At 41.9% G+C, this 24,473-nt stretch overlaps 1 protein-coding gene across 4 annotated transcripts in view; it reads left to right on the plus strand.

Annotated features, from left to right (window-relative positions):
• Window positions 1–315: 315 nt before the first annotated feature.
• ZNF507 (zinc finger protein 507) overlaps window positions 316–24,473 on the plus strand; it is a 45,799-nt gene continuing 21,641 nt past the window's right edge. Inside the window, exons 1-7 of one of the 4 annotated variants that reach the window (XM_053211341.1) lie at window positions 353–491; window positions 1,905–1,998; window positions 3,040–3,247; window positions 3,373–3,495; window positions 8,154–10,285; window positions 11,643–11,760; window positions 15,598–15,712. In XM_053211341.1, the coding sequence (XP_053067316.1) occupies window positions 8,156–10,285; window positions 11,643–11,760; window positions 15,598–15,712 (2,363 nt within the window). In that variant the 5' untranslated portion in view covers window positions 353–491; window positions 1,905–1,998; window positions 3,040–3,247; window positions 3,373–3,495; window positions 8,154–8,155. Of the gene's footprint in view, window positions 492–1,904; window positions 1,999–3,039; window positions 3,248–3,372; window positions 3,496–8,153; window positions 10,286–11,642; window positions 11,761–15,597; window positions 15,713–24,473 lie in introns of all 4 variants that reach the window. The other 3 variants (XM_027044961.2, XM_053211342.1, XM_027044960.2) reach the window with 3 other exon arrangements.

The following is a 24,473-nucleotide window of genomic DNA, read 5'->3' on the forward strand; positions in this document are numbered from 1 at the left end:
TGAAAGAATGCCAGTGCTCTAGGTGAAAAGCCAGTTAGGGAGGGGATGGGGTAAAGAAGCTAGCCCACAGAAGATTTGGGCGACGTGGGGAGAGACACTGACTTCTAGGCCCAGGTGACCATTGAGAGGGCAACGCAGAGAGGCCTTGGGAGGTCGTCTACCCAGACCCGTACCCGCCCAAGACTGGCATAGCCCAGGCCGCTGGGGTACCTTCGTGCCCGCCCAGCCCGAGAGCCCCGGGATGCCCATGGGCGGGGCCTGAGCATCGCCCCGCCCCGCCGCCCGCCACTCGGGTCACCTGACCTGCCCGCGGCTCACGTGATCCGTTCCCAGCGCCGCCATTTTGGAGCTCCGGATGAGGAGGGGAAAAGCGGGGGAAAAGAGGGAAAAGAGCCGGGAGAGAGGTGGGAGAGGACGAGGGCGAGGGCACGGCCGGGCTCCTAGCCGGCCAAAGGAGGCTCGCGGAAGCAGCAGCCGCCGCCCGACCGCAGGTACAGCGCCCCGGGGCCGCCCCTCCGCCCGCAGGTAGCGCCGCCGCCGGCCATGTGCGTCCTCCCCTCAGGCCTCTACCGGCGCCTGCTTCCTCTTCAGCGGGCCGACACCGCCCGGGGCTCGCCACTTGCCCCAAGTTCCGCGTCCCTTTCCAGTGCTCTGCGCAGCCCACGCAGCCCACGGCGAGGCCTGCGGAGACCCCTGGCTTGCCCTGCCGCGGGGGGTGGGGGGAACCTGCCGCTCTCCGCATACTGTCACCAGCCTGGTCTGCAGGCGGGCCTGCCGAGGCGTTGCTTCCTTCTCCTCTGCAGTTGTGAAAGCGCTTAGGCCAACCGCTTAGGTCCTCACCGCATCTGTTGGTTACTTTTCTCAACCCCGATCGCCCCAGCCCTTTAACCAATTCTTGGTGTAGGAAAAGCTAGTACAGAAAATCCTAGCCTTCTGACCCTATTACGAACCTTTTCGATGAACCGGTCTCTCGATCACTGAGATCAGTGGGAAAATCTCCCACTCTTCAGACCTACGGGCATCCGGAGGGAATGGTTTGTGTGGAAGGCTTGGGTGATTAATTAGGCGGAGGCCGTCATCCCAACCCGTAGGCGATCTTTTTAGTTACTGTGGTGGGCTGTAATTTACTGTCAGTCTGCATCTCTTTTATCAGGCAGTTACTGGATTTATCACCTGCTTGAGCTTGTACTTTCTTCAGTACTCCGCTTTGACTCAGTGTTTGGATTGCGTTATTGATTAAAAGAGAGAGCCTGGCCCTTCATTCCTTTACCTTACCAACTCGTTTGAAATTAACTCGAAGGGGAGGACCGAAGACGTGCTTTCTGCCCTGGCAACGAACTGTTTACTTAACCGTAATCGATAAGATAGCTGCGTTCTAGGTGAAAGGAATAGGCTTTATTTGATCTTTTAGATTCATCCTAGCTAGTATAGGAAACTGCAAAGAAATGTAAGACCAGAGCAGGAAACTGCGTTGGAAGATATATAGGTCAAGCTACTGTGTCCTATTTTTTCATGCCCACTGTGCTTGCAAAATCATCCTTTAGATGGCATTTTGGGTTAAGATTAAAATGGCGATATGCAGTTTATTGTTCCTTATTCATTAGAAAGTGTTATCAGTAAACAGTAGTATTTTGAGTCAATTAAATTCTGAGCTAAAACAAAACACAATTATTGAGAGAAGTTTCCAGAGCAGTTTTTTTTTCTAACTTGTACAAAGTGGTAAAGTCTGCTTGCTAGATAAATTATGTAAAATTGCAACACATGATTGGGTTGCATGAACATTCCTCTGAATGTCTTTTTGACATAGAATATTGGGGAATTTTTCACTGCCAAAAGAAATCATTACTTTGTTTCACCAAGAAAGAGAAATGTTTGATACTATGTACTTTCATTCTTGGCCACAGCTGAATTCTGAAGATTGGTCCAAGGGACTGTGTTAATTTCAGGAATTGATTTGAAAGACATTGGCTCTGCCTCTTAACAGCCATGTAACCTTGGGTAAGTCACTGAAACCACACTGAGTGTTTCCTTATTTGTAAAATTGTGTAACACCCACCTGGCCTGTTCCAAAGAGTTATGAAGATCAAACAGGCTAATACGTTTGATATAGCCGGGCTGTAAGGGGCCAGTTCTTTTCAGTATTGATTTTATGTATTTGTCCTCATTGAGATATAAGAAAGAAATTGGTGTATTAAGAAAGGGGATTTAGAATCGGATAGTCCTGGATTCCAGTTCTTAAACCAGTTATTGCTTTACATCCGTGATCCTCAGGTTCCTTACCTGCAAAAAAGAGGCTAGTATTACCAGAAATTCATGAATAATACACACAGTCTACATAGGCACTGCCCCCTGGATGGTGAGCACTTCAAGGACAAGGATTCCTTCTTACTTGTGTAGTCTCCAGCACTGTGCTTGGCACATTATAGGTGCTCAATAAATGTTAAATCTTAATATTGGTTAATGTTAGTTAGACCTTATGTCTTCGTGGTCTGCCAAATTAGCTGCCAAATTAGAATATTCTCCCAGGCTAGATGCCAGCTAAGAAATTTTAGATTATAAAATTCATGTTCTTGCGATATTTACACTATATTTTTCTTAGTGGCAGTTAATCACATTAAGCTAAGGAGATTTTAATTCAAATGAATCATAGCTGACATTAATAAGATAAATCTATAAATAATGTGTAAGCAATCTCAAGGTGATTTTTTGTAGGCAGTTTACAATTCAGGGACATAACAGTTCATATCTTTGCCTAGTTGGGAAAGAACAAATTTTTAGTCTGAAAGAAAAGGTTTTTTATAACACTGAACTGCCTTTGCACATGCACAGAAAATTACAGCCTTTCTCCAGCCCTACTCAGGCTCACATGAATTGTTCAACTTGATTTTACTTATGATAACCATACTCTATAACTGAAAGGAACTAATTAGATATACAAAGAAACCTAGTAGTAATTATCAGGAAATAAAGACAACTGAAATAATTTGGTTCTTTTCTTGGGAAAGACATTAATTATAAGCTTTTGCCTTTGGAATACAGGTCTCCCCCACTTTTTACAGTTTGCCTTCTGCCACTTTGTGCTTTTTTGGGGCGGTGGGGGAGAGAGAGCACAAGAGGGGAAGTGGGGAAGAGAGAGAGAGAATCCATGCTGAACATGGAGCCTGACACAGGACCCAATCTCACAACCCTGGGATCATGACCTGAACCAAAATCAAGAGTCAGACGCTCAACCAACTGAGCCACCCAGGTAGCCCCTGCCACTTTGCTTTTATGAAAGACATACGTTAGAACCTGATTTCTCTAACTGAAAGAAATCTAAAGATTTCAGTCTTACACCAAAGGCAAAAATAGTTTCCAATGTTTGTTTTGCAGCGAGCCATTAATAGAGGCAGCACGTAACCCAAGCAGCAAGCGTGGCCCCACCAAGCTCCTTTCCTGCCCAGGAACTGTACTCGGAATCTCTGCACCAAGGCGCCAGAGCTTTGAACTGTGTCTGTGAGCATCTGTGCTTTATCTCATTTTATCGTGTGCGCTCATTATTAGCAAGATGTGTTCTAAAATATCAGAAAAGCCTAAGAAAGGTTATTTTGGGTTTTTTTTTTCCGTATAAATAAATGGTAATTCCTTTTTCACTTTATATCATTTCAGCTTCTGAAAGGTTCCATAGGAAGGTTCTACTTTCAGATGGCCAGAGAAACCTGTCCTGTTGTCTAGGAAAGAGTTAAGACTCAGTGGGAAAGATTCTAGAACTTTTCTGGTTTGGGATACAACTTATATTTATTTATTTGTAATAGTTTGATATATTTTGTGTAATGTGGTTATGTCTAAAGATTCCAAATAAGAAGCTTCCTACTTTGGTAATGCCTCTAGGCTTTACTCTTTCTGTAAACCTTCTTGTTCAGCCATGTTGATCTTTTCACTAACTGCTAGATGGAAGGTTTATTCTCACTTTTGGAAACGTGATAATGTTGTGGCTCTTTTCCTTGTCAGTCTTACCCTTGTGTTGACAGAATTCCAAAAGAGAAAACGATGCATTCTAATTAAGATAAGTCAAGGAGGACGTATTTACAAAAATACTCATAATAAAGGCGTTGGACTTGTATAGACAAACCACAAGGATAATGCAGTTATCTGGAGGTAGCAGCATCAGAAGGAAGAGAGGTATCAGAACCAGGAGAGTTTTGTAGGGCCCCCTGCCTGAAGAGAATGGTCTTCCATTGAGAAACATGGCCAGTCCAAGCTGACCTAGAGGGAGGGAATTAGGGGAATGAATATCCTGATTTCACTATGCTGCCTCCTTCTGATCTCCTCTCATGGCTCCCCATTGGCATAACGCAACCAGAAACCAGAGGGCATAGGAGCCTACTGATGTAATATACCTCCTGGGGCAGAGAGCAGAGTGGAGGAAAGGAGGCAGTGAGCCCAGAGGGACAAATGGTTGACATCTGGCGCGGCCGTCTTTTAGAATACAGTATACGTCTTACCTCTTCAAAAACCTTTTGCTTACTTTCCTAGACCAAAACTAGCTTTTCGGTTTGTTAGGATTTGGTCATTGACTGTTGCCTTCTGACTGTTTTACTTTGTGTACTGTTGTTACAGTATATAAAAGCTGTTACTTCTTTTTAACTTCTAAACGTGTTTGTCCTATCCATTCAACTCTGTTTTAAACCATTAGTACTGTGATTTTAAATTTTTTTCCATACTGTTTTTTTTAAAAATGTTTATTTTTGAGAGAGAGACAAAGCACAAGCAGGGGAAGGGCAGAGAGAGAGGGAGACACAGAATCCGAAGCAGACTCCAGGCTCTAAGCTGTCAGCACAGAGCCCGACTCAGGACTTGAACTCATGAGCTGTGAGATCACATCCTGAACCAAAGTCAGACAGTTAACTGGCTGAGCCACCCACGCACCCTGACACATAACCATTTTTTCTGTAACTTTTTAGTATGAAAAGTTGTAAATATTTACACAAGTAGAAGGAATAGTGTAAGGAACTCCTAGATACTTATTACTAAACTTTAATTACAAAATTTGCTATTCTTGCTTTATTCCTACCCTCTCCACCCACCCTGACCATGTACTTGTATTGATCACGTGAAGGCCATCGATAGTATGCCGATGATCATAATCTGTGTTGTCGTCATTATTGAGCCACTGGGATTGTGTTTGTACCCTTATTTTCATCTCTCTGTCTTTTTTTTTTTCCAAATAAATTTTACTTCACTTGACATAGGATCCCATATATATGCACATTGGTGGCCTAAGAGAAATTTTTGTGAAAATTTAAAGAGTTGGCCTTAAGGTCACAGGCCTTCCTCCCTGTGTATACTTTATTATGAACTGTTCATCTAACCCTTTCTAAGAGAGACTTTTGTTTTAATGAGATTTAACTCATATATCGATTCTGCCATGTGGACCCAAACTGGTTTTTCAGGTGTTTCTTGATGTATTTTATGTTGTCATATCTGTTTTATAGCTGCCATTTCTGTACTTATCCCCAAATGTATGCAGCCCCTAAAATGAGATACTTACATAAATGTTCAGGGAAAATTGGAGCATCTGCTGCAAATTTCCATTAGCTCTTAATGCCTGAGCAGACACAGCTTTTCAAATCTGAATGTTTTGTCAGTTTCTTTTGTATTAGTTTTTTTCTTGAGATGACTTGAACTCCTCCTCCTCTTCATTCCACACTCTTTTTAAGGTGCGCACTGGAATATCCACAGGGAGCAGTTGCACTGCTCTCTTTCCTGTTCTGTCATTAGGTAAAAGAGGGACCACGTGAGTCACTTTGTAACCCTGTGGGTACGTAAAGTCTGTTGAGCAAATCTTCACTCGTTAACCTGCGGACTATCAATCAGCCTATATGGATGTCATATTTCATGGAAGAGGAGACCTTAGATCTACAGTAGACCACCAAATCTTGGGCAAGAAATTGAATGTCAAGGATTTCTGTTATTAACAATGATTTAACTAATTCCCATTTAACAATTGAACTGAAAGAAATAAAGCCTTAAGTGAATGGTCCTAAAGTGAAATCATTAGTCACAGAAACAGCTACAGCTCCCCTTGGCCGAAAAATTGTGGAATTCTCAGGCAATAAGGTGACTTAAGACGTCACAAAGGATTTTCCTAAAGAAACAAGTTGTTCCCACACTGGTCCCTCTTTAGTGATTTAAGATTGAGTATAGAGATTTAAAAATACTGTTTTTTCTGCTTGAGAAAGATGGAGAGGAACTACATAATCTTTTGAGAGGTAATGACCTCAGGTTGTTTAGAGAAGAGAGCGGCTAAAGGGCCGCAGTCACCCAGACTTCTAGGTCTGTGGGAGCTGGGGTAGTGGCCATCGTTGTAATGGCTGTTGGGTGCGTTCCCTGCCACGAGCGCAGTTGGACATGGAAAAGAAACGAAAGCTGATCCCATTGGACAGAGTATCAAGAAGGAGGGAAGAAGCAGTACTAAAGCCGAGAGTAAAATGTTTGCATTTTTGCCTGATGTGGCCCTAGATATAGAAAGTTTGTGTGCCAGAAAGAGCAGAAAATAAGAGGAAAAGCTCTAACTGCTGCCAAGAGTAGATACGGGAGGGCTGGCACTGCAGCTGGTCAGAGTGCTGGTAGGTCCAGCAGGAGTTCGGTGTGATCTTGGCAGGGGCTCAAGGGCCCTTCCGTGTTGATTCAGCCACCTGGGGGGAGGGAAGCCATGATTCACCTCCTAAAATAAGAATTCAGAGCCTGTGATTGAGGTTTAAGAATAGTATGGTCTTTGGTCTATAGCTGGTGCCACTAAAAATTTTGCTGGCATTTATTGAATGTTGTGAGTAAGACTCCAGAATGCACCTAAAATGTGGAAAAACAAAACTTGTTGCTGGAAAAAAGCCTAAACTGAAAAATGTGATCCAAGTCAACAAATTAATCTCACTTTGAGCCAAAGGAAATGTTTGAAATGAAAGTACTGCCAGGAAATAGAGGATTCAAGATTTAGGGAGAAAGATATTGTGAGGATTTTTTGTTTTGTGACTTCCTTGGCTGTAATGCATTGCTGGAACTTACAGAGAACCCCTTTTAAGGACTCTTGAATATTTAGACCTGAAACACAACTAGAATGTCAGGTCTTTTTCCTTCTCTGATGCCCCTTTCCCTTTCAGGAAAATGAAATTACATATATTCGTGCATGAGTAATAGTTGACCACTAATATGGCCTCTAGGAAAAAACCACAGCGTTGTTTGTGGTTTATCTTCAGGGAAATCAATCGAAGGAAGTAAAAGAAGGAACTGGATCATTGCTTTTATGTAGTTTCGTTTGCATCATACTTCTCAAAATTCACTCTGCCATTTACAAGAGGTTACCAGACTATCTTTTCATAACTCCAAAGATTTGGAGTGAAAAAAACAAATTTATGATTTTAATAATAAGACTATAATTATTTTTTTTTAATTTTTTTTTTCAACGGTTTTTTATTTATTTTTGGGACAGAGAGAGACAGAGCATGAATGGGGGAGGGGCAGAGAGAGAGGGAGACACAGAATCGGAAACAGGCTCCAGGCTCCGAGCCATCAGCCCAGAGCCTGACGCAGGGCTCGAACTCACGGACCGCGAGATCGTGACCTGGCTGAAGTCGGACGCTTAACCGACTGCGCCACCCAGGCGCCCCAAATTATTTTTGATATAAGTAGTTGTCTCCCAAGAATTGTGTCAGTCATGTGTTAGTTTTGTTTGTTGGTTTTGTGGTAACTTGAGGTGGTTCCACATACCCTGGGAATGCTTGTGTCCCTTCAGTCAAGGAATAGCAGTCCTGTTTTTTTGTTTTTTGTGTTTTTTTGGCATTGCACAAAAGAGAGGGCATACTAATTGGGTCCAGCTAGATGTCTGGGGGAAAGAAAGTGAAGAAAAAAGGATATGCATATTGTTAAAGTCATTTCCAAAGAAAGAAATAGATGGAAAGATCATCCTCAGTCTTGATAGGGGATGACATTCTCTAGAGAAGTTCCAAGCAGTTTAAGTCTCTGCTGGGGATACAGGTATGCTGATAATGGAGCTCCCAGGTTAGAAAATAACTGAGATTAGCTTAAACTCTAGGAGTAGCTCAGGTTTCCTATAATTGCATTCTTATAATACCTCTAACCCGATATTTCTTCCTGTTGTATATTATCCTCTCTAGATATGGAAGAAAGCAGCAGTGTTGCCATGTTGGTGCCAGATATTGGGGAACAGGAAGCTATATTGACTGCTGAAACTGTCATCAGTTCATCACTGGAAATTGATGAACAAAGAAAAGTTAAAACAGATCCATTGATCCATGTTATCCAGAAGTTAAGCAAGATAGTAGAACATGAAAAGTCACAAAAATGTCTTTTGATCGGGAAAAAACGCTCACGTTCAAGTGCTGCAACACACTCTCTTGAAACCCAAGAACTTTGTGAGATTCCAGCTAAAGTAACCCAGTCCCCTGCTGGGATCAGAAGGGCTGAGATGTCTCAGATACATTTTACCCCTGGCTCTCTTGCCCAGAACGATGGGAAGACTATGTCTTACCAGTGTAGCCTTTGCAAGTTTCTGTCATCATCGTTTTCTGTGTTAAAAGATCATATCAAGCAGCATGGTCAGCAAAATGAAGTGATATTAATGTGCTCAGAGTGCCACATTACATCTAAAAGCCAAGAGGAACTTGAAGCTCACGTGGTAAACGACCACGAAAACGATGCCAACAGTCACACTCAATCCAAAGCCCAGCAGTGTGTAAGCCCTTCCAACTCTTTGTGTCAGAGGCCCACAGAAAGAAACCATGAAACCATTTCTGATGTCCAAGTGAGTGTGGACAGTGCACAAACGCACGCTGCCCAAAACGCACCCATGGCAGAAATGGGTAAGAGGAAATGGTATGCGTATGAACAGTATGGCATGTACCGATGCTTGTTTTGTAGTTACACCTGTGGCCAGCAGAGAATGTTGAAAACACATGCTTGGAAACATGCTGGGGAGGTTGACTGCTCCTATCCGATCTTTGAAAATGAAAATGAGCCCCTAGGCCTGCTGGATTCTTCAGTGGCTGCTGAACCTGGTGGGGTGGATGCAGTCGTAATTGCTATTGGAGACAACGAACTGAGTATCCACAATGGGCCTTCAGTACAAGTACAGATTTGCAGCTCAGAACCGTTATCCTCTTCGTCTCCTTTAGGACAGAGTGCAGAAGGTGGAGTTCATCTGACTCAGTCAGTTACCCTTGACCCCAGTGAGGAAGAGATGCTAGAGGTGATATCTGATGTGGAGGAGAACCTGATCGCTGATAGTCTGCTTTCATCCGCACAGAAAATCATTAGTAGTAGTCCAAATAAAAAAGGTCACGTTAACGTGATAGTAGAACGTTTGCCAAGTGCTGAAGAAACTCTTTCACAGAAACATTTCCTCATGAATGCTGAAATCGAAGAGGGAAAAAACCTGAGCCCGACAGAATCCCAGATTGGGGGTGAAGGAAGAGATGAAGTTTATCATGCTGATAAATGTACTGTTGATATTGGGGGGCTGATCATAGGCTGGAGCAATCCAGAGAAGAAAGACAGTGAGTTAATAACCAAAGGACTGGCTACTGATGAGAATGCCCCACCAGGCCGAAGAAGGACAAATTCTGAGTCTCTCCGACTACACTCGTTAGCTGCAGAAGCCCTCGTCACAATGCCCATAAGAGCCGCAGAACTGACAAGGGCCAACCTTGGGCACTACGGGAATATAAACCTTTTAGATCCAGATACCGGACAAAGGCAAGTGGACAGTACGTTGGCGGCTTATTCTAAAATGATGTCGCCACTTAAAAACTCTTCAGATGGATTAACTGGTTTTGACCAAAGCAACTCTACGTTGGTAGCACTCCCAGAGGGTAGGCAGGAGTTGTCAGATGGGCAAGTGAAGACGGGTATCAGCATGTCCTTACTGACTGTGATCGAAAAGTTGAGGGAAAGGACAGACCAAAATGCTTCCGACGATGACATTTTGAAAGAGCTGCAGGACAACGCCCAGTGCCAACCCAACAGTGACGCAGGTTTATCGGGAAGCAACGTGGTGGAATACATCCCTAATGCTGATCGACCCTACCGCTGCCGCCTGTGTCACTACGCAAGTGGTAACAAGGGCTACATCAAGCAGCACTTGCGGGTCCATCGACAGAGACAGCCCTATCAGTGTCCTATCTGTGAGCACATAGCTGACGACAGCAAAGATTTGGAGAACCACATGATCAACCACTGCAAAACAAGAATATACCAGTGCAAGCAGTGTGAAGAGTCGTTTCATTATAAGGTAAGCATCGGTTCGTGAAATCATTCGGAGAACCTTAGGCTTTTTAGAGCAAAGAGGGAACTTGGCAGAGAGTCCAGCCATCTCATTTTATAGATAAGGAAACTGAGGTGAGGCCTAGGAAAGTTTGGCAATTTGCCCAGGGGATCCCAACTAATTAGTATTAAAATTGGGACTGAAATCTAGGTCATCAGGATTGGTGTAGGATTGTTTTCCCGTCTGCTTCCTCCTTAACAGTGTCTGTGTTTATCGCTTTTAGTGTTTTAGCGTGTATATCTTTTTTTAAACGTGTTGATTTTAAATTGCAAGGTAATTTCAAGAGAATGTACAGGGGAAGGACTTAACAGTTGATTTACCCAGATGTAATCCTACATCGATGCAAACAAACTCCATCTTCCATGTCCCCAAAATGCAGGTTGCTCGCTTCAGCCACACAACCAGCCAACAGTAATCTGTGTCCTTGCGAGAGGGAAAGTGTGCTATGTTGGACTTCATGACAGACAGTAAAGTGGAAATAGAGCCACATGTGTTTAATGGGCAGTTTAAGGGACTGTAAGGATTTTGACCGTGATTTTCATCCTATGTACTACCTTAAAACCAACAACCAGCATGAGATGCTGTTTTCCTAAAGGAAACAGGATTCATTGAATCATTAGTTTAGAACTTTTCTTCTCCAGTGTTGCCAGTTGACTGTCTGGAGGGCAAAAAAAAAAAAAAAAGAAAAAAGTGTCCTAAAAGGCTAACTGGGATGTAGACTTCTCTCAGCCTTTGAGTCTGAGATTCACTGCCTCCTTGGATTGCCCTCATGGTGTTCTGAAGTGGCCTCAGGCTGCTAGACAACCAGCACATCCAAATGGGCTGTAAAAGCAAGTTCCAGAAGGTTCTTTTTTTCCTGCACTCTTGATTTGTGGGGGTGGTGGTGAAGGAAGAAGATATCCATCAACATGTTAGCTGGTGTTGAAAGGCAAGAATTAGCAGGAGTCCAGCAGTTACTGGTTGGATTTATTTTTGTGAAAGCATTGGGTTATTCCAAATGCTCTGCTCTTCCCTCCTCCGGGCCTGCCAGTGGTTCAGTAAGCACGCACGTGCCGTGCAGAAACCCCTCTGAAGATAGCGGGGGCTTGCTTTTGGAGAATGCAAAAAGAGCTGCCTTTTTGATGAGATTGTGATTTCTCCAGTGTATTTCTTTCCGTAAACTGTCAAATAAATCAGATAATCTTTTAGCACATTTGGTTTTAAAATATTGGTAATGTGTTCTAGGTACCACGCCATGAAAGCAATTAACTGCTTCAGCAGTCTCTTAGTAACAGTGCAAGTATATTTATTGAAAGTTACGTGGGACTATTTCTCAATTTTTTAGAGTCAACTGAGGAACCATGAGAGAGAGCAACACAGCCTTCCAGATACCTTGTCAGTAGCAGCTTCTAATGAGTCAAGAATTTCCAGTGATACAGCTGATGGAAAAGGTGTTCAAGAAGGTATCTGCATTTTTTTGACTAGCGTATTAGGTTTTTTAAAAAGCCCTTAGTTGTCATGTGGGTTATTTTCAGGACTAAAGCCGCATATGTTCTCTATTTTCATACTGTGGATGTGAATGAATCTTACCTGTGTTCCTGAGGTGATTCTGAGCACTAAATGAAATGCTATATTAGTAAGTAGTCAACTGTGTAGGTAGATAACACGTTGAAATTTATGCTGCCCTATAAGAGCCGAGTACATCACGAACCCTTGGGTGACACCCCAGCAAGCCAGGGAAGCTGCAGTGTGGAAAGCAAGCCCTCCCCTCTCTCAGTACCAGTTGACCCACTGAGAATATAGCAGCTTTTGCAGATGGCAGGGCCCCCACCTCAAACTGTAAGTGAGGCTTCCTGCTGTGATCTTAGTCTTATCCAAGTATGACTGCCAGATTTCATCTGCATTATTTAAGAAAAAAAAAAAAAAGCCAAAAAAACAGAAGATCTTTTGGTGTACTAGTTAGGTACCAGTCGGCTGAGTTTCTGCTAATAGGAATATTAGAATCAAAAGATTTAATTAGAGTTCCATGAAAAAGCGGATGCCACATCCGGAGAATGAGGGATAAAGTGTAATAAGCTGTGCTTCCTTGCATCAGCTCTCTTAAATTGATATACTCTAAATGTCTCAAGTGCGGTACATAGTGTTTATGGGAAATAAAACATATTGGGGTGACTTTCCTTTGTAGATTTCCTAAGAATTAAAGTTAGAAACAACTGCAGAGTAAAATGTTTTACCATAATGGTTCATTAAATTATACCCCAGAAAGCATAACTGATTCAAGAATGTTTCTGAAAGAACTGATTTTGACACCACTGTAGCACCAAAATTCCCTTGTCAGACAGATGTCATCCCTGTAAAACTATCCAAAACAAAAGGAGTTTATGACATAGCATCTGTTTCTGGAAGAGATGGCTGAGCTAAAACCGTTTTGTTTCCTTTTTACAAAATAGCCCTAAATGCCTCCTTTTATTTTAATTCATTATGTTTCCATATCCCCTTAAAGGAGACATTAAAACATTTGATGTCATTGGACCATAAATCCCTAATGAAGGAATAAAGTAAATACTACTCAGCGGCACCACCTGCGTGCGGTTAACACTAGCGGCGGAATGTGTCTTTTCTAGCACCGTCTTCAAAAGCGGTAATTTATAAAACTGTCCAAATGGGTTAACAAATCAGAACTCACAATTTTAATAAAAAAGATTAAAATGTCAGCTCAAAATTAAAGTAACCAGTTTGAGCTTTACCGCGACGGCATCTGTCCACCATATTCCATTTTACGGCATCTTTTCTTTGTGCATCCTGCTGTTTCTTGTGGTTGAATGTATGGGTTTTAAATTGCTGCCATGTCCGTTTTTCTCTCACTTCACTGCATTTGCTTTTCTCTGTCATAGTGGTCCAACAATTCAGGTGACTGATTACCGCCTGCACACTTATACCGATACTTGATGAATTCAGTATTAGCACTTTTGAAATCTGGTTGTTGAGCCAAAAAACAAGTGTTTAGCTCACAAAGAAGGTCAGAATAATTCGTGTTTTACTCTAGATTTTTTAGCCTTGTAGTAAACTTACTGGACAAGTTGGGGGAAGTGTGCCTCAGTGGTCCCCAGCCACTGCCCATTATGATGGCACAGATAACTTGGGACAGGTTTTTGACTCAGAGACCCAGTGTAACAGTACTTCAGACATTGTTCTGCCAGAAGGCATGGCGCACCCATTCCGAGCTGGATACCAAGCTAGGTGCAGGGAGTACGGTGAAGGCCTCACTGCCTGTAAGAAACCCAGCCGCGGAGGAAGACAGAACCGTATGACGGCTATGTCGGCAGAGAGCACACGTGCTGTGTTAGAGCCACGGGCAAAGCATTCTCATATATGTTCCTTCGCAGACATCATTAATGAAATCATTCGTTATTGCAAACATACGATTCATGAACCCCGGGGGATGCAATGTAGACAAAACGCACAGATCCCTGTCTTCAGGGAGTCTACAGCAAGGGACAGGTCAGAGGCCTGACACAGACCTGCATGTGACGTACAGACTGCAGCGAAGGAAGAATAGAGTTCTCCTAAAGCTTACTCAATAAACCATGCTGGGAGATTCTAGAATTTCCATCCTGTAGATGAGAAAACCGAGTCTTCAGGAGGTGAAATGCTTTGCCCACAATCATCCTGGTACTAGGTAGAAGAGCAAGGATGAAGCCCAAATCGTTGAACTTTAAATCGTGTATTCTTTCCATTGGAAACAGTTGCTTGAAGTAGCACAGGCTCTCGTTCTGTGCTATATTAAGTTTTTCCATCTGTCATTTTTATTAGTTGTCATTGATCTGTAATATTTCTCACACAAAACCATTATCCAATATTTCACACCTCATTTTTTTCAGGGTTTTAAAAAAAACTGTATTTGGAACAATGCCACTTATAATCAAGTCCAAGTTTTTAACCTAGCAATTAAGAGCGATACTTACATTATAATTATGATTAGAGTGTATATTAATGTTGTAGACGTATACCAGGAAATTAGGACATTTTGTTCTGCCTGACAAAAGTAGTTACAGGCGAAAGAGAATTTCAATTTTAGAAAGCTTAATTTTAACTTAAGAATTTTCTTTGTTAAAATTTCAGCGTGGGATTCTCTTCTGCCACCAATTTTACGTTTATGCACTGTGCGCTAATATTCTACCTAAGCTTCCTTGCGGCTCTGCCTTATTCTTCAGGTTTCCATGCTTGCTTTGTTTCTGAATGTAAAGCCATCGGCCTGTGAATGGCCCACAGACTTTGTGCTTACAGAAGAGTAAAGAAGGTGTTGAATATCTTCAGGAACAGTTTTACATGATCAAATCATTCAGCTTGTGTTGTCTCAGGCTTACCCTGATTTAAATTACCCAGCCTTGTTGGTGCAGAGTAAGTGTGGTGACATGGCCTATTTCCAATCGGATCCATATATTCTGAATTTCAGAGGGCTGCAGATTCATGTTAGTGATAACATTTGTCCTTGTAATGTGTCAGTTTGCCAGGCATATGCTACATTATATAGCACTTAATAATTTGCAGTTGTTTTTCCTTCCATTGTTGCAGTGGTACCTGACATTTTTATAAACAAAGGAAACCCATAGGGTGGAAAAGCTTTAGGCTTTTTTATTTATTTATTTTGAGAGAGAGAGTGTAAGCGGGGCAGGGGCAGAGAGAGAGAGGGAGAATCCCAAGCAGGCTCCAAACTCCATGCTGAGCCCAACACCGGTCTCGATCCCACAGACCATGAGATCATGACCTGAGCCGAAATCAAGAGTTGGTGGCTTAACCAATTGAGCTACCCAGGTGCCCCAAGCTTTAGGCTTTTTATGTTGAGTTTGTTATATATGCTATGTAGCCGTACTGTGTAATATTGTCTTATAGTGTTAGATCACAGCTTGTTGGCAAATCAGTGTTTCCTTAAGACAGTTTATCCAATATCAATTAGACTAACACTTTTCAAATTAACAGTATATCTCTGGTTAATTCAGCTGCTGCACAGTCAACAGGGCATCTGGCATCAGCTTATTTTATTGTAGCATTTTGTACAAGGTCATGCAGAAACCAAGCCAATGTATCTATATTTGCAGGTGAGATGATGTTCACTTTGTATCTGCTGATAGTCCAGTTGCAGGAGAAACTGGAAAACCATGTTCAAACTTGTTAACTTTATTAAAAGAGAAAGCCTTGTTGGAAATGTTGGTACAATGCGCTGTAAATATTCATTTACAGTGGAGATGCTGTCATTTCTATCTAAGTATGTCACTAAAGCTCTCCAATCCCTTGTCTAGGGAGTAAGTCTTCAGTACAGAAACAGTATAGATGTGACGTGTGCGATTATACAAGTACAACCTACGTTGGTGTCAGAAACCACCGGCGAATCCATAACTCTGACAAGCCATACAGGTAAGTGTGACGGTCATAGAGCTTTAATGCTTGTGTTAGAATATCTTATAGTAAAGGAAACAAGTAGAAATAAAGATTCATAACACTTATTTAAACACAGATTGTGTGCAAAGAAACTCACTACTGGTTTCATGAGTGTTTGTTAAGGAACATGAACTTTAAGCTTGGGTCTTAGGACAATAGGCATTTTGTCTAGTTAAAATGTAGGAAAATGTCTACTTCTGTCAGATATGTTTTCAGTTTCAGTTGGGTATAAATTATCATAGCAGATTTTCAGTGCTTGGACTACAGTTCAGTAATTTGGTGGGTTAAGTAGTCAATATTTCAGAAAAGATGCTTAAAACTAAAATTCCCTATGAAAAACTCTGTTTGAAAATTAAGCTGTCATTTAATAGAATTTTGTTTCGTGATTTTTCACAAAAGCCAATTCTAACACATATTTTCAGGAAGTACAGGCCTTGTCAGGTGATCGAATAGAAAAGTAGAAATCATTTCTTAAGTAAACTTTGCCTCTTGAGAATGCACTGTGTGTTGTTTATGTCTGGTAAAGGTTCAAACGTTTCTGCGGAAGCGTGTCCAGCTGCCACAGAGCAATCTGTTGCGCTTGCAGCCATGATGGAATGTCAGGTTCCTACTCAAAACTGACATAGTCACCATGACTAACCGTGCTAGGCCACGGGCATGAACTGTTTCAGCTGCTTATCAAAATCTGCTTCACATTTTAACTTGTGTCCCCAGCCATGGTATGGGTATGACACAAGTAGGTGTGGGGGAGTCACAGTATTAGCAGCTAAATGACGACTTGACGGACTGTGCCTGAAAATGCCATTGTTTGACGCTCTAAGTGTGTGTCTCTCTTTCTATATGGCTTTTAATATATAACATGTGCTTAATTTCCTAAGCAGCAGACTTGTGTATAACCACTCTTCTTCAGACAGTATGTCCATTTGCAAAGACTCGTAATTCTGTGGAAGGTGTTTGGCCTTGCCTCAGTGTGTCTGTGTTTATTTCAAACACTTTTAAAACTAGGATCCCTAGTTTCCCCAGAGTACAATGAAGGCCATTAACCATTATTAACAGTAACTCAGTGCCAGAAAATACATATGAGAGTGATAGGTGGTATTTGCATGTATCATTTTTGATTTGCACTAGAAAGTATTTAGGAGAACATTATGAAAACAGGGGACGCTAGTTCATCTGATAGGAGAAAGCTTTGCCTTTATATTTTGGGTATCTTTATTTTTAAATTCAATGACATACCATGCCAATTCATGTGATCCAGGCAAGAATAAAATTAGATATAGACTCTTCATTCAAATTCATTGAGAAAAATTTATTGAGCAGATAATTGTGTTCCAGGAGCTGTGCTAGGCTCTTAGACTGTAGTCATGATAAAAGGGATATTGTCCCTCTGTCATGAACCCTGTAGACAAACAATAAACAAGTAAACTCTCAAGAATACAATTAGGATAAAAGAGGTTAATGATTGATTCCAAGTCTGTAGAGGAAAGTCTCACATCTACTTGAGTAGATTAGTCTTATAGCTTAAAGATTTATCTTGACAGTTTTTGGTGTCCTGGGGTTTGTGTTTTCTTATGTTCTTAAAATATTCACAGACTCCTAGGATTGGTTGTAATTGTCCTAAAGTCTTCCTGCCAGTGGGCAGTGCACTCTGAGAACCCTTTTCGTCTTAAAGCAGAGAAGTCTCAGCGTGTTATTTTCCAAGTTTATACACACTACACTTTGTCACTGGGTTTGGCTGAGTGTTTATGTCTCAGAAGAAATGTCATACATCCCCTTCCCTGTAAATATAACCAGCTTTTTCTCATAAGTCTTATTTTCCAACTGTCAAATCTTGTGACTCCTTTTTTAAATACTTTAAATCCACATAGGATTTGCAGTCTACAGAGCACTGTGAATTAACACACTGTATTCCAGTATGCTTCTAGGATTTTCTGTTCCTGGTCATAAACTTCGTTTTAAGCTAAGCTAGTAAGCATAGCCTTCTTGAGATCTAATTTGATCTAAGTTATCACAGTAGTTTTTCTGGCTTATTGCACATAGGCTTCATTCAGTTTTGCTGCCTGGTACACTTACTGGTCAGAGTTTGGGCTTATTTTTCTCAGAATCCATACCCTACACATTTCTGATTACCTACTTTTTTGTTAGGGAACATACTCACCGGGAGCAATGGTGAACTCCTCGGAGTTAGAGTGCCTTATGCACAACTTGTAGTCTTTGCACAAAGGCAGAACAGGTGTGGTGTGTGTTTGAATGTGCCTGCTTTGTAATAGATTTTCTGCAATATTTATAACTGTTTTTTGCTCATGCCTTTACTTTTTATGTTGCCATTCCAATCCTTCACGGAACCTATTGTGTGATCTGGGCAGTACATTTTCATGTATAAGAACCCTGGTTCTGGGGACAGATAGTCTCAGGATTGAATCTGAGCTCTCTGACTTATGGCATTTGTTACCTTGAGCAAACAATTTCACCCTGCTATGCTTGGTCTTGTCTTTTCTAAAATGAGGATAATTAAGACACCTGCTTTACAGGGTAGATGTGAGGACTAAACTAAACAGCATACGTGATGTACTGGCACAAACTAAGCACCCAGTAAGTGGTGGCCATCTAATACTCATTGGCCTGGCTTCTGTCCTCGTCCCCTCCCACTGATTCATTGTCTAACACCACCCCCCCCACCAACCCCCTAAAAATGCTGTTTACCTCTCATTTTGGAAAACAAAGCATAATCCTGTTCCTGGACAGACAGACATAGCTTATTTATTTTACAAAAGGGATGCTATCCCCAGGTAGAAGTATTGTCACAGCTGAGGTCCCCGTGCCGTGTTGCCTGCCTTGAAGGCAACCTAGTGTCCTGTGTAGCACTTCTGCTTTATAGTCTCAGGCCTGGGCCACGGACCTCCTTTGCCCAACTGGGTGACCTTGTGGAGGTTATTCCAAGCTAAGCCTCCTTTCCCGTACAAAACGGGAGAATACTGCCTAGCTCATGAAGCTCTGTGAGGATTGGATGAGGTTATGTGTATTAAGCACCCAGCATATTTCCCGGTGCATCAAAGGGGCTGGTTTTCCCCTGCTGCTCATGCAGTTGTACAGGCATCTCAGAAACTCTGTCCTCATTACAGAAGGAGAGCTATTTTCCGTTCTTGTGTGAGGACAGGGAAAGATGAAAAAGGCATCATCCCGCCTCAGTCCTACCAAGTCAGCAAACTTTGTTTTTCAGTGCTTTAGTAAGGAACGTTCTATGTAAAGCACATACCCATTATAGTTATACCTGATGTTTAGGACGTTGGCCCCACAGTTACTAAAAGGTTCCTTTCAGGATTTGCAAACATTAGATCATCCTCAGTTTAGTGTTAATATTGCAGTTCTAGAATTCCCCCTGGTTTACATCCCCCAGTATCACTTTTGTGACTGGCTGGAGATGGAAGATGGGATGACAAAATACTTTCCTCAAGTTACCGAGTTTCCTTCTAGCTATATGACATTGAACCATTTTCCCTTAGAAACACAGTTGTGTTGGTACTTCGTTCTGAAACTCCACCATGGCACAGTGAGGGGTAGGTGCGACAACATGACGAAGAAGGAAATGGGCTTTGGCGTAAAGCACTTGGTATATGACCTGGCATGTATTAGGTGCTCAGGAAATGGTCACTGATAGTTATCTGTATACCTCAGTTTGCCTTATCTAGGAAATAGCTCTGGTTCTGTAAGTTTTTTGTACTTTGAAAAAAAAATGTATAATGGTGTTACTATACTTTTTCTTCTTTAAGTAGAAAAGCTACCCACATAAGTATGTTGAATTTTTTAAGAGTCCTGTTTTAATACCTAGGCCAAAAATACCCAACGTTTCCCTGAATGTTTCAAAAATGTACTTTTAGGGGCACCTGGGTGGCTCAGTGCGTTAGGCGTCCAACTTTGCTTTGGATCATGATCTCGTGGTTCCTGGGTTCGAGCCCCACATTGGGCTCTGCACTGACAGCTCAGAGCCTGGAGCCTGCTTTGGATTCTGTGTCTCCCTCTTTCTGCCCCTCCCTTGCTCGTGCTCTGTCTCTCTTTCTCTCTCAAAAATAAATAAAAACATTAAAAAACATTTTTTTTAATTTTTTTTTAACTTTTTTTTTTTTTTTTTTTTTTGAGACAGAGAGAGACAGCATGAACGGGGGAGGGTCAGAGAGAGGGAGACACAGAATCCGAAACAGGCTCCAGGCTCTGAGCTGTCAGCACAGAGCCCAACGCAGGGCTCGAACTCACGGACCGCGAGATCATGACCTGAGCCGAAGTCGGCCACTTAACTGACTGAGCCACCCAGGCACCCCTAAAAAACATTTTTAATATACTTTCAGAGTTAGTTTGTTCATATCAGAAGCTAAACAAGGTCCAAATGTTGCATTTGATTGAAAACTCTCTTAAGCCTTTCTCTCTCTTTAAAATTTTTAATACTTTATAATTTAAGGTGGTATATGTCCTGAAAATTGCATAAATTATAAGTGTGCAGCTTGGCCAATGGGTCACATTCACTCCTCCTCTTAACTACTCAGACCATGAAATAAGCCATTGCCAATCCCTCTGCAGCACTTTTCTTGGGGCCCCCAGGCACCAGCTCCCTTTCTCCTCTGCCCCTCCAACCATCTTGACTTCTAACATCATGATTTTGCCTTTTTTTTGACTTAACAGAAATGATATCATGCAGTACATAGTCTTTTTTTTTTTTAAGTTTATTCATTTAAGTAAGCTGTATACCCAGCACAGGGCTGGAACTCACAACCCTGAGACTGAGTCACATGTTCACATGTTCTTCCAACTGAGCCAGCCTGGCGCCCTGGTGCATATTCTTTTATATCAGGCTCATCATCATTGTGTGTAATGTAATGTAGAACTAACACTGTCCTTTTCATTGCCATATAGTATTCCATTGTGAGACTGGCAATTTATTCATTCACTCTACTAGTGATAGGTATTGGGATTATTGCCAGATTTTCCCGCTATTGTGAATAATGCCTTTTGAACATTCTTTTGCGTGTTTTTGGTGGGTATATGAAATTGAGTCCATTTTCATTGGGTTTATATCTAGGAGTGAAATATCTGTGTAATAGGGCCTGCGTATATATTCAGCTTTGGTAGATCTCAACAATTATCCAAAATGGCTATACCAGTTTACAGTGACTATACCAGCTCATAGTCTGACCAACACTTCATATTGTCAGTCTTTAATTTTGATCGTTCTGGTAGGTGTGTAGAGGTATGTTGTGGTTCTGATTTGCATTTTCCTGATGATTTATGAGGTTGAGTATCTTTTTTGCCTGTTTGTATACTATTGCCCATTCCCTTATTGGTTGTCTGCCTTTTTCTTACTGACTTGCAACAGTCTGTTCTGAATACAAGTTCCTTGTCTATTATGTATATTGCACGTATCTGCTAAACTATGGTTTGTCTTTCTACTCTCTCAGTTATGTTTCTGACAAACAGAAATTCTAATATTTAATGTAGTCAGATTTATGAATCTTTTTCTTGTGATTACGGCTTTTGTGTCTTTATACCCTGAAACTGATGTTGATGTCTTTGAAATACCCTTGTAAGATACATGATTCGGAGTAAAAATGTGTACTTATAAAGTAAGGATTCGGATTTTAGGGATGCACATCAGCTGGGTCAAAAATATTGTGTGCTTATATGTTAATGAGCCTATATTTTGTTCTAATATAGCACAAACACTAAGAGAAAAATTTTAAAAATCCAGAAAAGTTTTAAGCAGCGCGAATCACATTTTGGAATGACAGGGGTTGCCACTCAGTGTGGTCAGTCATTAAATAAAGTCTAGTCTTTGTTTAATATAAAAAATATTACGAGTAATAATAACCGTTAACATTTTTTAGACATTCTGCATGGACCAGACAGTGTGCTAAGCACTTGATTTGTATCAGCTTACTTAACCGTTACTTAGGAATGTTGCTATCCCAATTTCATAGATGTGGAAAGAGAGACTGGGTAGATGAAACTACTTTCCCCAGGTCTCCCAAATGGCAGAGCCAGGGTTTGAACCTTTGCTTCTACCGGCTGTGTGTCTCTGTTATGCCAGAAAGAACTCTTTGTGAGGCCTACTGCCACTGCATGCCATACTATCCCCAATTTAGTGGTATATTATAATGCAGCAGAAGTTTTATTAAGCTCAGGGTTTCTGTGGATCGGGAATTGAGGAAGGCTACTGTAGGGATGGCTTGTCTCTATTCCATAAGGTCTGGGCCTTTACAGGGAAGACTTGAAGGCTGAAGGCTCCCTCACCAGCCTGACTGGTGGTTGATGCTGGCTGTTGGCCGGACCCTCAGCTGGGGATCTCAGCTGGAGCACATACACCATTTCTCCACGAGGTCCTTCCAGCTATGTTAGTGCCCCAAAGTGAATGCTTGGATTAGAAGTAGGCAAGCACTGGGGTGCCTGGGTGGCTCAGTCGGTTAGGCGTACAACTTTGTCTCAGGTCATGATCTCATGGTTCATGAGTTCAAGCCCCACAGCGGGCTCTGTGCTGACAGTGTAGAGCTTGCTTGGATCTTCTGTCTCCCTCTCTCTCTGCCCCTCCCCCGAGCGGGCGTGTGTGTGCACTCACTGTCTCAGAAAAATAAATAAACATTAAAAATTTAAAAAAAAAAAGTAGTCAAGAATGTTAAAAAAAAAAAAATTAAGTAGGCAAGCACTGTATCACCTCTTATGACCTGTTCTGGGAAGCCACATACCATCACTTCCACCATAGTTATAGATTTCTTAAGTCTCTCTTAATCTGGAGGCATGTTGAATTTCAGTTATTTTTCTTGGCTTGGGGGAAAACTCAAGTCTTTGAAAAACTTGAATTTATTTTAAGGAAACAGTTTAGCAGATAGTTTAATTTGGAGGAAGACAATATGTGTTGTTTCTAAGGGATGAACCAAAGGAGTTTGTTTTTCACAGTGGCACAAAGATTTCTTGGGTTCTTCACAAAATCTGAAGTGGCCATTTCTCTGGACCTTAGTTATTTACTCCTTTGAAAGCACAGAAAACAAATTAAATGTGGTAAGACAAACCCTACTGCAGAATTTTTATTGAAATCTTTTTATGCACGTTCAGATCCTTCTCAGGTCACTTCAGATCTTACATAACATCCAGGTTCTGCTTTCTTTTACCTAATCCCCCAAGGCAGTCATTCCCAGTTGAAGAGACCTGGAGTAAGGTCCAAGTAAGGTCCCAGGTCAGGGGAATAGGGTGTTTGAGCCACATTCCTATTTTTCTGGGGTTCTGGAACTATAAAGTAACTGACCCATGAGCAGTAGGAGAAAGCCTATAGAAAAATTCAGTCTTAGGGGTTTTTTTTAGCCAAGAAAAGCATTGGGTTTTCTTGTTGTTTGTTGGTTTGTTTGTTTCTTTGTTTGAGAAGCACTGGGTTTTCTGATGTTTTTTCTCTACCATCAAGCAGTTGACTCAGTCATCAGCAGACACTAACTGGGGGTCCTGCAAATTTAATCCTATTCTAACACTACCAGGAGATAGCATTGGATCCCACTGGTTAAGGGCTCAGTTCCTCAAGACTGTCCCCACTTCTAGGTTGTCACCTGTGCTCCTAACCAACTGACCATAAAGCAGAGGTTTGCTAGACCTGCTCACAAAACTCAGGAAACCAGTGTACTAATATTTACCAGTTTGTCATGAAGGATGTTGTAAGGGATACAGATGAGCAGCCAGATGAGAGGTTCAAAGGGCAAGGCCCTGGAGGAGCAGAACGCCCATGCCCACTCTGGGTCACCACCCTCTCAGCACCTTCACCTGGTCACCAACCCAGAAGCTCTCTGAACATCCTTTGGGTTTTTATGGAGGCTTCATTATGTAGCCTTGATTAATTACATCTCCAGCCCCTCACCTCCCCTAGAGGGTGAGACAGAAAGTTCCAACCCTCTGATCCTGTGATTGGTTCCTCTAGCAACCAGCCCCCATCCTTAGGTTACCCAGAGGGGTTCGAAAGGTCACCTCATTAACATGACAAAAACACATTGTTTGCTCTCCTCACTTATGGCAATTCCAAGGGATTTTGGAGTTTAGTGCCAGGAATGGGGGCAAAAACCAAATATATATTTCTTGTTAGAAATCATAATATCCCAGGTTTCTCCATCGGCTTTCTTTTGGTTGCCAAAACAGTTTTCTTGCATTGGGAAGAAATCTCATTTTTCATACAGATATGGATAGGACTTTATTGGTTGACAGAGGCAGTGTTCATTCTGGCATTCCAAAGCTTCCGTCCAACCTTCTGTAGAGATTACACCAGGAAACCAGCACTTGGTCTGTTAGGATGCTCATGTGTTTCCTCACGTCACATATACTTTGCCTTGACAGATTTGAATAATTGAAGTACCAAATGGGATTGTCATGGGAAGATGCCAGATGGGGCAGTTCCATTAAAAAAGCAAAACAGGGGCGCCTGGGTGGCTCAGTCGTGGGGTGTCCGACTTCAGCTCAGGTCATGATCTCACAGTTCGTGGGTTCAAGCCCTGCATCAGGCTCTGTGCTGATGGCTCAGAGCCTGGAGTCTGCTTCAAATTCTGTGTCTCCCTCTCTCTCTCTCTGCCCCTTCCCTGCTTGCGCACTCGTTCTCTCTTTCTCTCTCTCTCTCTCTTAGAAAATGAAAAACAAAACAAAATTGTGACGGGTGATGTCCTGTAAATGTGCTGCTGTTATTCTTATGTCACTAGGGTTTGTTTTTGTTTGCTTTTGGGTTTTT

The sequence above is a fragment of the Acinonyx jubatus genome, chromosome E2 (genome assembly GCF_027475565.1).
Source record: "Acinonyx jubatus isolate Ajub_Pintada_27869175 chromosome E2, VMU_Ajub_asm_v1.0, whole genome shotgun sequence".
NCBI lineage: Eukaryota > Metazoa > Chordata > Mammalia > Carnivora > Felidae > Acinonyx > Acinonyx jubatus.